The 15,428-nt window shown below is 34.1% G+C and overlaps 1 protein-coding gene across 2 annotated transcripts; it reads right to left on the minus strand.

Moving 5' to 3' along the window:
* Nucleotides 1–8,375: 8,375 nt before the first annotated feature.
* Nucleotides 8,376–13,852, minus strand: LOC125200575 (ent-copalyl diphosphate synthase, chloroplastic-like). Of its 2 annotated transcripts, none has more exons than XM_048098233.1 (15): nt 13,731–13,850; nt 13,503–13,571; nt 13,347–13,432; nt 12,983–13,259; nt 12,714–12,897; nt 12,389–12,603; nt 12,183–12,303; nt 11,914–12,026; nt 11,597–11,823; nt 11,060–11,175; nt 9,925–10,023; nt 9,532–9,783; nt 9,254–9,365; nt 8,757–8,948; nt 8,376–8,658 (listed from the first exon to the last, which is right to left on the minus strand). In XM_048098233.1, exons 1-15 carry the CDS (start codon nt 13,801–13,803, stop codon nt 8,431–8,433), a joined length of 2,364 nt encoding a protein of 787 aa, XP_047954190.1. In that variant the 5' UTR covers nt 13,804–13,850; the 3' UTR covers nt 8,376–8,430. The 2 variants fall into 2 exon arrangements, with proteins under 2 accessions (XP_047954190.1, XP_047954198.1); XM_048098241.1 differs by lacking the exon at nt 8,376–8,658 and adding an exon at nt 9,038–9,107 and having other exon boundaries at nt 8,835–8,948; nt 13,731–13,852.
* Between the last annotated feature and the right edge of the window lie 1,576 nt (nt 13,853–15,428).

Here is a 15,428-nt window from a genome sequence, read left to right on the forward strand (position 1 = left end):
TATGTCACCTGCTTGTTTTAAATCTGATTGTTTGCTTCTGAATCGCATCCTATTAAGTTTACCGAGTGTTCTTGTGAGTCCGTCGGAGAAGATGAAGTCATTTTTCAGTTGATGCTTTAGTTAGTTATTCTGCAGCTTTTCTTTTCGTCCGTATCTACCTTTTCAGCTTTGGGTCCCACTTGCATTTTAAATTCCCTGGTCTAGGTAAATTAGTTACGAGTCTTTAGATCTAGTGATTGTCTAGTCTTAGTTTTCATGCAATATTCATTTCTGCCTAGATCTAGCTGTTAGCATAGCAGAGTTCATTTCCAAACCTAGTTTAATTTCCTCAACCCAAAAAAAATGCGTGGCAGCAGTCAAACCAAAAATAGTTTCCAGATCTCTATGCATATTCATTACGTATCCATCTCTGTGGGATCGATCCCTACTTCCCTGTGCTAAATTTTAGTATTCGTGGTTGAGGGTTTTGAAGGAGTGTTCTGTGTATCCAACGACCGAGATTCTCCAGTTCCGCGAGTTCCTAGACCCTGCGATCTAGTCGATTCGCTGGATCTAGGAGGCTTGATAATTTTACAAGCACTAGGAAGAGATAAAGCAAACACACTGCACACACACGTTCTTCAGATACCCAATTCGAAAAAACCGGGTATCCAAACCCGAAAATCGTCTAAATGTTTATCCAAAACCCGACCCGATATATTTTCGGGTACTCCAATACCCGCCTCGGGTATCCACATCCCACGTATCTGAGACCCAAATATCCGACTCTTTACATGTGTTAATAACTAATAGTAAAAAAATTCAAAATTTATATATTAATATAAATATAAATATTTAAATTGACTCTTTAATGTTGCATTTATTTTGTAGTATAAAAATATAAAAAAATGGATCACTTTTATTTTAAAGTATATGATTATATTTATGGAGATTGGTTATACAATATGTAAGTAAAATAATAAAAGTTACGCATTTAATTAAATTGTGGAAGCAACCAATAATATAATTCAAAAGTCAAAATAATTAACTAAAATATAAAAGTCACATGAGTTGGTTATGCAATACGTAAAACTTGAGAGTTTGGAGAAGCCGTGACCAAGAGTAAGAGAGATTGACTTATTTATTTATAAATTTAGAAAAAGTTAACCTAGTAAGTTGTAATTAGTAAATAAATTCGCCCACCTCTTGAAGGCAAAATGACTAAACCTAATTTATAAAATGCTTTAAATAATAAATTGGATATTCGGGTAATATCCTATACCCATTCGGGTTACTCAATACCCGATTTATCTTAAATTACAATACCCAATTCCATACCCAATCCCATAAAATTGGATATTGAGTATCCAATACCCGGCGGATATCGGGTCAGGTACCGGTAAACCCAATACCCGAGATATATCCGTATTCCCACCCCTACCCAGCGGTTATAATTATTTGTTGAAAAATGAGAATGGATCAGTATTGACCAACAATCAAGCTGGATCAAGGCTAAGGATTGTGTTGGGCCTCAATAAATGAAATATCATAATAGATTAATTTAAGGGTAAATTGCTTCTAAAATCATGAACTTTCACGATAGTTTGGTATTTCCCGTAAACTTTAAAAGTTGCATAAAAAATCATGAACTTTGTCGGGTTGTGCAAATTTCCCAAACGACCCGACCCGATAATTTTCTGGCATAAACTTATCTTATGTGGCAGCCGGAAGCGTGACTAGGCAGCCGGAACACAAAACTACGTCGTTTTGTGTTTTGTAAATAAAAAAATTAAAAAAAATTAATTTTCGCTGCATCCCTTAAATTAAATAAATATCCCTTAATTATGTCTAAAATTTGCAAACGTAAAACGACGGGGAGATCTCAGGCGGATGCCAATTCAGCTCAGGGGAGAAAATCATCGCTTGGAGATCATCACCATCCTCCCTGATGTGCGTCGGCTCTTTCGTGAGCCACTGTGGGTGGAATTCGACGCTGGAGAGCGTGGCGGTTGGGGGTGCCGGTGGTGGCGATTGCGAAGCTGGTGGAGGATTCGTGGAGGTGTGGAGTGAGGGTTGTGAAGGGGGAGATTGTGGAGGCAGATGAGACCGTGCAGTGCTTAGAGATGGTGATGGACGGTGGAGATGAGAGTAGGGAGATGAGGAAAAACGCTAAGAAATGGAGGGATTTGGCGAGGGAGGCTGTTGACGACGGTGGAAGCTCTCAAATTAATCTTAAGATGTTCGCTGAGCAGAAGAAATTTGATGTTTAATTTCTGATGTTTGGTTAGGTTAGGGGTTTGGGGTTTTTTTATGGTATGTGATGATTTAAAAAATTTAAAATTTAAAATTTAAATCCATGTAATTGTATAGATCAGCGCCCACAACATCATCCACGTCAGACACTTATACACGTCAACACTCTACTTAGCCGGAAAATCCGACTCGGGAAATCGGCACACGCGAGCAAAGTTCATGATTTTTTATGCAACTTTTAAAGTTTACGGGAAATACCAAACTATTGTGAAAGTTCACGATTTTAGAAGCAGTTTACCCTTAATTTAATACCCATTACGTCTACTTTACGAGCCCAATTTCCACATATTGTAAATTGTAAAGTGTTTATCATTATAATTTAATATAAAGATTAAACAAGAAATATACGTTGAAAAAAATAATACATTTAATGTTCCAATTTTTCCATCAATATATTAATTAATTGTTGAATTTAATTTCAATATGTTCTTATATAGTGCTCCATATGCTCCACTATAAGTTACTCATAGTCATTTCTTTTTATCTCTCTTATATCTTATTTTCTATTCAGTCATCTACTTTATTTTCTCTCATACTTAATTTCTTTTCACTTAACTACCCAAATATTATTTTCTCAAATCTCATATATAAAAGAAACGTCTCAATTATAATGAGAGAGGGAGTGTAATTTCAAAGTCATCTAGGATCACTAATCTAACTAGGAATATAATTATTTTTTATGTTTAAGTTTCATTTTACCGTTAAAAATTGGGATTTCATGGCATGTCTTTATTTTACTAATTTTAATTTTAATTTTAATTTTAATATGTTGTTATATAGTGCTCCATTTGCTCCACTATAAGCTACCTGTAATCTTTTTTGGGACGTCCCACCTAAAGTGAGTCACTTTCTTTTTTGAACTCTCTCATATATTATTCTATCTTCAATCATCAACTTTACTATCTCTCATACTTGATTCTCTTTGCACTTAACTACCTAAATATTATTTTCTCAAATCGCGTATCTAAAAGAAACGTCTTAGTTATAGTGGGATAGAGAGTATAATTTCAGAGTCATACTAGGATTCACTAATCTAACTAAGAATATAATTATTTTTTATGTTTAAGTTTCATTTTTCAGTTAAATTGGGATTTCATGGCATGTCTTTATTTTAGTAATAATATACAGAAATCCCCCCGTGCGCCTCATCCTCGTCCAGTAGCTTCCGCACTAGCAATGTTAACTCTTCGAGCTTCTTCAAGGTCATTAAGCGCGTCATCGACTTTCCAAGTGCCTTCAATGGGTTTGGATTCACTTGCTTCGTGGTCTCGGCTCCTATGATCATATTAGTGTTGGTCAACATATATTGTTTTCACAATAGTGGTCACTTTTGTGTTTTGATTTGAAAGAATGATCCTATCAGTTTTCTTGTGCAACACGACACACTAATTTGTATGTCTTGACTAGAGAATTTTTTCCAACAATTGCGATGGATCCGAGATGTATATATCATCTGTTTGACACCTTGGACTTATGTGATAGAAATCTACGAGATTCTAGCCTAAAACTAATTGGTGAAAGAAGGAGAGACCCATGAAGCTTATATAATGGTTTTAGTTCTCTTTTTACACTGATGTGACTAGTTAGTTTTATTTTTATTTTTAGTTTTTGTGACATCCCTAACCCAAAACCTGCATTATTTTGCATACTACCATATTATATTGTCATGACATATTTTATTGTCGCTTATACTACAGAGATATGAGTGTATCATAGAGAATATATTTATGGTTATGATCGACTCACTATAATGGGATATATAAATAATTTTAATTTACGGAAAATTACTAAATAGATGTATATATATAGTGTTATAGTATAAATTAGTACATATATATACACGATAATTATGTAAATGTGTGTGCATGTGTACCATATTGTACTACTAATCATGTACGTGTATATATATATATATTACTATATAGGAAATGATAGTAATCTTAAATTAATATAATATAAATAATGGTAGTAACATAGCTTCAAATATACAAATGTGTTAGTATGTACGTGTTCAGTGTTAACAGTGCCACTAATCTTGCATGACAAAAATGTCGAAGAAATAAACTATACAGGTTGATATTTATTTTATTATTTACCATTAGAGTTATTATTCTTTTTGGTAACCGTCCTTGCATATTTATATATCATGTTTATATATATACACGTAGTCAGTGAGCTTGGAAAAAGGAAGAAGGGAAAAAGGAAAAGAAAGGAAAAGAGGAGAAGGATAATAGTTAGTAGAGGAAGACGAGAGAAATATTAGAAGAAGAAAAGAAATTAGAGTCGGAATCAGGAGCTCAATAAGTTTACCTATCTTAATCAGGCGTGTATAAATCACACTTTAAATTTTACATATTTTATGTGATTGATTGCTATGTGTTAATTTGGAGTGAATATTTGAATTATATGATATGAGACTAAATGGTTATGTGTTAGTTGATATTGATGGTGAAATGTGACGTGGATATGTGATTTGTGTAATGGATATGTTTATCTATAGTATTGGAATTAATTGATGGAATATATGGTTATGTAATTGATGCAATGGATATGTTTGATGTATCATATTGGAATAATTTGAATCATAGGATTAAAGAGGATATGCGACAGTCTTGCTCTGGATCTGATATACAATGGCAAAAGACCTACGGGTCATATACAATGATAATAGACCTACGGGTCAATACAAAGAGCAAAGAGGGACCTTCGTGGAAAGGTCAAATCAAAGAGGGGCCTTCGTGGAAAGGTCAAATCAAAGAGGGACCTTCGTGGAAAGGTCAAATAAATATAAGGGACCTACGGGTCGTATACAATGGAAATCCCAGGAAGATACCAGGCTTGATGTGTCACAGAATAATAAAAAGAAAGGAGAGACATATGCATATGGATATTAAATTGTTTATGATATTTATTACTTCTGGTGATATATGTAGGTGAATGAATGTATTTGATATTTGTATGTGGAATTAAAAGTAAGGTTTATATACACTGAGTTGTGACTCATATAAACCACTAATATTTTTCAGGAACAAGATATCAATGATTCGTGGGTTGATGTGAGTTACAGTTATTATAAGGGTCAGCGGCTGACGCATTTTGACAACTTCTCTTCCTCATCATTTTTGCATGTAAATGATTGTATAGTATATAGAGTGGTGAGAGGGTCTCACTACGGTTTAAAATGTTTTGAAATGTGTATTTGATAAATGTTGGCTTTTGAAATTTTATAATACGTGTGGGATTATTTATTTTAAATTTTGAATTTATTTATAGTAAGTGTATAAGTCATGAGGATTGAGGTGTGACAATTTTAATTGGTAGCATCCCTTCCTCAAACCTTTTAAGGTGAACCTTGGAGGGGCTGGACTTTTTTTTGTGATCTGTTACTGTTGGGGCATTCATTTTTTCGGTTTCAGTTCAGATGTATTGCTAGGTCAGTTAAATTTGATAATCGACTATCCACTCTAAAACCAGTTGATGCTTTATAATGATTTTAGTTCTCTCTTTATATCGTTGTAAGATAATTATATCTTTATTTTTAGTTTCTATTGCCAGCATTATGCTGTGTGTGTAGATAGGAGATTGGTAGGGAAGGTAGAGAGGAATATTAAAGGTGAAGATGATGTGGGTTCCATTTAAAAGATGGATGTTGCAATGTGGCACTACAGAAATGTTAGACAGATATGGTGATGAATGGTGATGAACATATATGTATGGGCAGCAGTCATCAACTGATTCCAAAGAAAGGAAGCCATTCAACATTAGATTTTTCCATTTGGTGGGATCTCTGTTCAAAGTTAGTGCACCTATGTCTCTTCACACATATTCTTTCTTTGGTGCTCAAGTGTCCACGCCCTCTTCTTAACTTCATATCTCTCTCTCTCTCTCTCTCAAGTCTTAACCATGCAAACATGAATGATGAGCCTACCACCTTTTCTGGATCAATTAAGTGTCCCTTCAATCTCCAATTTGAGGTGGTGGTCTAGTGTAAATATATCACCACTTTCGCTTTCAAAATATAGTATTGCAATGCAAGATTTGTTTTACAAAAAGTCGTCCCCACTGCACGTGTGGGATAAGGTATTCTGTTTCAAATCATTTCGATTGAATTGACCCAATTACCGAATCACATTGTTCATTCAAAATAGAAGAAACATTATTAAAACAAATAATGGAAAAGAGATTTGTCAAGAAGAAACATTATTAAAACAAATAATGCAAAAGAGATTTGTCAACCCATTTGTTCAGCAATAATAAATACTCCCTCCGTCCCATTAAATATGCAACATTTGCTTTTCGGCACTGGATTTTATGTAGTGTTGTTTTGTGAGTTAATGAAGAGAGAGTAAAGTAAGAGAGAATAAAAAGTAAAGAGAGTGTTGTTTCCATTTTTAGAAACGTTTCATTTTTAATGGGACAAACTAAAAATAAAAACGTTTCATTTCTAATGGGACAGAGGGAGTATATTTCTGAAAGGAAATGAACTAGAATTATATTAATTTATGAGGCCAAGTGACTTTTTAATTTGCCTGATCATCTACTTGATAATAACTATTTATTCTATATTGTGGTGAATAAGAGAAGTGGGAATTAGCGTGAAAGAAAAGAGAACACAAAAGTCACAATACATATACTCCCTCCGTCCCGCTTAAGATGACACGTTTTCCTATTTAGTTTGTCCCAACTAAAATGACACATTTCCTTTTATGGTAACTTTCTCTCTCCAATTAATACACTCAACCACTTTTTCTCACTTCTATTAAAATATTCATCTATCTTCATCTTTCTACTTTAATACTTACACCCACCTTCTCTCTCCAATTAAACACTTTAACCAATAACTCCTAAAATCCCGTGCCGGCTAAGCAATGTGTCATCTTAGCCGGGACGGAGGGAGTAATACTTAAAGCTTTGCTGAAAGATTTCCTAGCTTTTCTTCTACATAGCAAATTGTGCCGAGATAGTTCCTGCATCGGATTGGGTTGTACGTGGGTCTCGATGGTAGTTGATTCAATCTGCAGGATTCAATCAATCGATGAAAACAACACAAGTAAGGTTTAGTTCCGTTGTGTTTTACATGCTCAACTTGCAATATGATTATGAATCTAGATTTATTATTCTTGTATGCTATTTTCGTTGCGCTCATTAGAGGATTACAAGAATTCCTTACACATTTTAATTAAAACAAGTATTATAATAGATGTAAATAAAACATAAGTAAAATAACAGTCAGTAGTCCTCATATAGAAAACAAACAAATGCTATATTAGATGTAAATAAACATACGGAGTAAGTACACGACATAGTATAACAGTCCATGCCCATTAAATTTTGTTTTGAGTATTATTGATATACTTTTATTTTAATCTAAATTAATGTTCTAGTAATATTTAATGTGATTTAATCACAATTCACAATCCATATCAGTGAAGAGAAAAAAGAAAATTAATGTACATGTGTTCGAAGTTTCGAACTAAGTAGGCGTGATATACAAACTAATGCTTTGTAATTGGAGATATTTTTTTTGTTTGACCACAAGTGTACTGGATCCTTTGTTAGCAGAATCCGACTAATCATACTTGATTGGGTTTACGGATTAAGGCTGAAAGTCTCACAGCGGGTAGTGGGCTTTGTACTTGTGAGTGTGACTACAAGGCCACCACAGCTCCGCGTTGCTAACTGCGCTACACCCATTGGTTGGAGATATTTTTTTATTGCACGATGATGTTGATTGAAATTAGGTAGTTGGCATAACTGTTGATATTCTGTCGGAAACTTAGAACTAGTGATGCAAGAGTGATCCTTTCCACCATTGTACATGCCACGTCAGATTTATCAATATGTCAAAAAGTTGACTCTGGGGTCTTCAACTCTTCATTATTCCAGTACACAAATTATATCACCATTTAATATGTTGAAAAAGATTAGATTTTGTCAAACACGTTACTATGACTACGAATATTATTCTACTACGTGTTCATGTGATTTTGTTCTCCAATTGCGGTCTTTCATTGATATATTTATTTAGAGGGGTCACTACTAACACAGACTAATTGCATGAAATTAAATAATGCTATGATATATGATCACACTCAATTTATTACTATAATATATAATCAATATTTAACACGTACATTGTCATTGTACTCTTTCGAAGAGCACTTTTCCAATATGGAAATTGATAGTTCCTGGATTACAATAAGCTGCATAATAGAAACTTCTAGCAATAACTAAAAAGTTTTGCTTAATTTCGGAATCCAAATCATCTGAGGATTTTGTCACAACTAATTTCACTAATTCTTGCATCTGGGATTCTATCTCCAACGTTGTAAATCCTTCGGCACTAGCTATGCATCCATAGACATTCTGAAACGACATGAAAATATGTCACAAGACTACCCTCAACGTGTGCACTAATGAAATAAAATAATACTCAATGAAAATACAAATAAAAAAAAATGAACCTTTTGATCTTGAAATAGACGAAGCTTATCACAGACACTGACAATAATCTTCAACAACTGATCATATTTCGGGTGCGATGGTAGTAGCTCCTCGGGTCCGCACTTCCCTCTGCCGCTTAAGTTTAGCGTTTGCACCAATAGCTCGGCCCCACTATTCACGCCGCCTTCCCAAGTCTTCATCCACTTGTGCCACTGCATGGTGGCGCCCGAAGTAAAATAATTTAAATTTTACACAATTTAATTAGGCCAATATTTTTTTTAAGAAATTGAGGAAAAAGTACATTTTAACTTTATGAACATGCAAATAATTGAAGTTATCTGACTTCATTCTGTTGCAGCAGGCTGAGTTTTCTATTTAAAGGAAGAGTAAATATTTTTAGATACGTGAATATATATACTGTGGAACATGAACAAGGATAATGGAATTATTAAAAGCAAGAGATAATTGAAGATATAAGAAGTATATTTGTTGAAGTGAATGAGAATGTTGGACGTACTGCATTTTTCAATGGTTGATGAACGTCGCAGCCATTTGCCAACAATATATCCAATGAGAGCTGATTTAGAATTGTGAGTAATGTCCCCACCAAATTTGTTCTTGTTTTGTACCTGTCCAGATAATTTCCATATGTTTTCAATCATTCGAAAGGCCACATTCTAAAATAACAAGTCCCTATAATTATTTGCCTATTTTTGAAAGTTCAATGTTTCTACAATTAATTGACCCTTAATAACACGAATATAAGATTCATATACATTGGGAAGCTCAATTTACCTTCCTCCGTTTGCATACTTGAGGATGCTGCCGTGTTCGAATTCATGGATGAAAACACGTTTTTGTTCAGTAGAGAGTTGGTTGTGGTTGAAATGCGACGTAATAGCTTGCATTAAAATTGCGGTTTTGGCCCATGAGAGACGCTCATTTGATTTTTCTGGCTCAAAAATTGAAGCAGCAGCAACGTAGTATGCGTGTAGAAGACTTTCTTCGCTTAAATCGACCTCTCCAAAACTCAAATTTCGGTACCATCTGCAACCAAATATATTCAAACATTTAATAGATGCCAAATGTATTTTCAGGAGTGTTGTGTCAGGACTAATTGTTTCGTTTCTTGATTTATATATTTAAAAAAACAACAAATCAAGTAGTAATATACTAAGTATATCTTACTTTTGGATGTCTCTCCACTCTTGTTGGTGTAACGCTTGACAATTATTATAGTCCAATTTCGCCAGCTCCAGATACTTGTTATTGTTCACATATGGCATCCTGAAAGTATTTTTTAAAAATTTACTAGTTAAAATTACGCATCTTTTCTAATAAACATTAAAAATTAAGTATATTCCACTAAATCGAGACAAAATGAAAGACAGAAAACCTTGACAGATATACAGAGTATCAACCGGTCATTTAATTAATTAAGCTTTCAACAATACAAAATTACATGTAATGAGACAAATTAAGAGGAATCTCCACGTCTGTTACCATTACGTTATCTATTTATATAAGCTTTCAAAACACAAAATAACATTTCAATATTAAGCAAGTCTTAGTCTTAGAAATTAATATTTTATAAAAGGTGGTGGGCTGAAGAAATCTAATAGTGCCAAAATGAAATTTGTCGCAATCTTTGTGGACAACAAGGTATGTATTATTCTATATCCTAATCCAATGATAAGAATGCCAAAATGCAAGTTGTCTTAGTCTTCTTGCATGGACAACAACGTATGTATTATCCTATTTTAAAAACCATGCATGAGATGCACTCGTAATACATGCATGCAAAAAAGATCAAGACATTTCACGTGTCCTATCTTATTATTTTCAGATTGACACAGGAGTGTGTAGATATCTATATGTTGGTCGTTTCATTCAACGTAGGGTTAACTACCAAATTTATTTTGTATGCTTATGTTTTTGTATTCGGTGGATTATATAAATGTGTCCATGTTCATTACACATAGTTAACTGATCAATGCAATGTATAAGTGTCAACACGATGACATTATCAACATAAATTTAATTGATATTTTAATACAATGTGTGACATTGATATTTAAAATATCAACACAGTTTATTAAAATGTCAACACAAATTGCAGATAGTTAATTGATCAATGCAATGTATTATAAATGTCAACACGATCAACATTGAAATGTCAAAATAAATTCAGTTGATATTTTAATATACTGTGTTGACATTTTTAATACACTGCGTGATGAGTTAGCAAATTAAGAAAAGTTGGCATTATAACGCACCCCTACTCATTCCACGATGTGAGATGTGGGTAAAAGAAAGTGTGTACCTATATAAGGTTTTGCCAATCCAGACATCATCTTCACCACCGTATTGTTCTAGATAAAATCTTGTTTCGACTCGGGCTAGGCTGGCGTACCAGGGAACATCTAGTGCATATCCCACCTAAAACAACAATATTATCAACCTTAAATTTCAATTTATATCATGTATTCAAGCAACAATCCATAAGAAAAGTTATGGAATGAGCTAGGTGGCAATTATTTGCATGATGGTGATAGTATTTTTTTAATGTTTGCTAGATCTACATGTGTATACCATCATTGAACACATACAATATTTCATTAATTTCAAAATTTTATTTTTAGTGCAATTGCTTTTTTAAAGTGAGTATGTGGCCAGTTAGAACAACACCTAAACTAAAAAAGCTTCTCCACTTTTCCGAAAAGTAGAAAAAAGAAACATTATCCATCTCCTCTTTTAAATGGAAAACTTACTATTTCTTTAATTAGCACATTATATGTTTTACTAAGTAGGTTCAAATGTATAATAGTACTATAAGTCAAGAGTGAAGATTGTTTGATACCTCGCCAGGAAGGTCTTTGGTGATGATCCACTTATCCAAGAGCTGATTATTAGCTCTCTTTAGATGCAAGAATTTAGAAGAGAAAGTTGCTGCTTCTTCTAGAATCTTCTCTCCCGGAAAAATCAACTGAGCCGCTCTGTAAAGATTGTACATTCCGGTCACCGCCTGCGTCGACTGCCCCTTGAAGCAGAAAAATTCTCCACCACTCTCAAAATGTTTGAACACATCTGCAATTTATTAAATTCCATATTAGTATTACATTTCCCTTTTTCTATTTAAACAAGAAATAATAATACTACTTTTAAATTTTTAATTACCCGCAGAAACCTCGTATCCATGCAACCTCAGCAACCTGAATCCCATGGCCGTGTCGTCTATGTCCACAACTTCCGAATTCCTTGCCCAACATATCCCTTTTTCTGTCCAATATCTTTAAAAATATTTCCATAATTATTTAATTACTTTTAAGTACTAGTATAGTAAGGATAAATTATAGTACTATTGACAAAGAAAATTTGCATACGCCTAATAAAATACTATTGCACATTTTTTATGGTTAGAGGTAATATAATTAATTTTGTAGTACCTGTAAACATATGCGACACATTTCTCGATCTCTGGCTGAAAATAACGTGAAACTCCAAGTCTTTGCAGCCTGTCTACCGCCCATAGATGCTCGAACAAATCCACGGGGTACACATTTGGAACTAAATAATCATTCAAAAAATTAATAATTTATCAAAAATATTAGTAAAATTTAAAAAAAATAAATTATAAGTAATTGTTAATTACCTCCCCCATTAAATTTGTTGAGGTGTTTGGTCAAATATTTGAGGCAATTATGATCCTTGGTTTGTTGGAGAGCAAAAGCAGTGGAAGAAGGAGAGAAGAGAAAAGAGCCATCTTCACTTTGCAATTTCAAAAGCTTATCCCACATTAGTCCTCCCATTCCTTCTAAGCTATGCAGCAATGTTGTTGGCATTTGGTGCAGTATGTCTCTTGGAATCCTGCAATTAATTATTATTCCCACATACTCCTCTTTTTCAAAATAGAAAAAGCAAACACCCTTTTTCCTATTATTCTCAACACACATCTTTTCACCACAGCATGTGCTTACTTTTTGAGCTTTATCTCTCTTCTCGCATAGATCTCTCTCAACCCTCGCGTATCACTCGGGACATCAATTTGGAGTTCTTGAGCTATTTCAATGAGCGATGGCAGCGCCACCTCGAAGCCTATCGGCATGTGCTCCACGTTCTCCTCCTCGAGCTTATTCACATTCTCCTTAATAAACAAAATCCCTACAAAACATAGTTATTACTCACACGTGGTTCGAATAGAATAGCCCAAATTTCAAACTTTTTTTTTTAAAGATCACGCACGAACCTCTGTCGGTTTTGTCGCGATGCGAATCCCAAAATCTCAAGGCTACGACGCACGCCAGCGTGTTGAGGATCCTGTCGAAGATGGAGAAGGTTCGGGCGTCGCCCCACGACCCGTCGCTCAGCTGGTTCCTCGAGATCCACTCGAGGCTCGCTGGGAAGCGCGGCCGCCCCTCGTCCGCCACCAGCGCCACCCACGCGGTGTCGTAGGGCGAGATGCTGATCTCGCCGTCGCCCATCGAGCTAAGCATCGACCGCACCGCGTTAACTAGCTCGCCGATCTTATCCAAAATGGGAAAAAAAAAATTGGAAAAGTGAAGAGAAATATTAGTTGGTAAATATTTAAGGATATGAACAGGACTAAGCACCTTTGTGGAATCTTTTTCTGCGTCATATTCCACAATCTCGTGCCACTTTATCACTGGCAAACCATTCTGAATCACATCTATGAAGTCTGCAAAAATTGAAAGTGATTAATTTTTTTTATTTTTTTTTCAGATAAGAGAGAGTTTGAGCTTTCGTACGAGGTCTGGAGATGGCATTGCATTGCAGAGGAGAAGTGGGAGTTAGTGGTCTCAAAAGTTGGAAACAGGCTGCAATAAATAAAAAGGAATTTTGTTAGTGTCCAAATTGTAAGAGAACAAAATCTATCAGTAATCCAAGAATCCTGATTTTTTTTAAAAATAAAAAAGCGGATAAATTGATAATAACTCTTTTAACTAGTTACGGAAAGCGGATAAACTGATAATCACCGGCGGAGGAGGGAGAGAAGGCGGCCGTGGAGGCGGACGGGTGGAAGGTGACCGGATTGGAGGCGATGGACATGATTGGAAATGGTTAGTATTTGGTTTGTAGAGAGGTGAATAGAAATGGATTTGAGAGAGAGGGATTTGTTTAAATAGAGAGATGGAAAGGAAATGGACAGAAATGAATTCCCAAGAGATTCCCGCGAATGGGTGCATGGAATCATCTAAAGGGTAAGCCATTTCGCATATCATTTTCATTTTCAATTTTTTAAATTACGGATTATAGATACATACATTCAATTGGCCCCAAATTGATTTTGTTACAACCAAACTTCCAATTATAAATTGAACGTTTTGCACTTACGTGCAACTACTCATATGATTTAAATGTGTGACCAAATGTTTTGTTGGGTTGGGTATATCAACATTTGACGTATTCGTGAAATTACAATCTTCTAGTGTTAGATTATTTTGATGAGTTTTATAGTTAATTGACACAATGGATCCAAATTAATGTAAGGTGAAATCAAGCATAATTGTGAATGGAGTAGAATTAATCTAACTAGCTCTGTTCCATTTCAATAGAGCATTTGATTTTTCAACCATAATAGGTATGAATGTACTTGAAAAAAATTAATCAATGCAAAAGTTATCGTTATACTTTATTTCATGTCTCACCGAAAACGTTCTTAAAAGATTATTAAATATAGTATACACTCTATAGAATGAATGTAAATATAAATAAGATGTAGTAGTACTATTTTCTTATTTGCATTTTCCCTTTTGTCGAGTTCTTATATTAGATTGGATCATAATTGGATTCTTGGAGTTTGCACCATATTATTCATATGGAATAATTTCACTGCTCTTTTCTAGTCATGGAGTGTGGATTTGTATTGCAATTTTTCATAATATTCATATGGAATAATTTCACTGCTCTTTTCTAGTCAAGGAGTTTGGATTTGTATTGCAATTTTTCATAATATTCATATAGAATAATTTCGTTGCTCTTTTCTAGTCAAGGAGTTTGGATTTGTAGTGCACTTTTTCATAATATTCATATGGAATAATTTTCGCTGCTCTTTTCTATTCAAGGAGTTTGGATTTGTATTGCAATTTTCCATAATATTCATATGGAATAATTTTCGCTGCTCTTTTCTATTCAAGGAGTTTGGATTTGTACTGCAATTTTCCATAATATTCATATGGAATAATTTTCGTTCCTTTTTTCCATTCAAGGAGTTTGGATTTGTATTGCAATTTTCCATAATATTCATTATGGAATAATTTTCGCTGCTCTTTCTATTAAAGGAGTTTGGATTTGTATTGCAATTCTCCATAATATTAATATGGAATAATTTTCGCTGCTCTTTCTATTCAAGGAGTTTGGATTTGTAATGCAATTTTCCATAATATTAATATGGAATAATTTTCGCTGCTCTTTCTATTCAATGAGTTTGGATTTGTATTGCAATTTTCCATAATATTAATATGGAATAATTTTTGATGCTCTATCCATTCCAAAATATATGTCCCACTTTGCTCCAACACAAATTCTAAGAAATATAAAATAAAATGTATTGAAAAATTGATGGTTATGAGTCCTACTTTTACACTTCTATGTTAGTATTATACTCCCTCCACACGACATTAAACGTCACACTTTAATCCGACTCGAGTTTTAAAAAATGTATGAAGTGGGTT

Source organism: Salvia hispanica, chromosome 1 (assembly GCF_023119035.1).
Source record: "Salvia hispanica cultivar TCC Black 2014 chromosome 1, UniMelb_Shisp_WGS_1.0, whole genome shotgun sequence".
NCBI lineage: Eukaryota > Viridiplantae > Streptophyta > Magnoliopsida > Lamiales > Lamiaceae > Salvia > Salvia hispanica.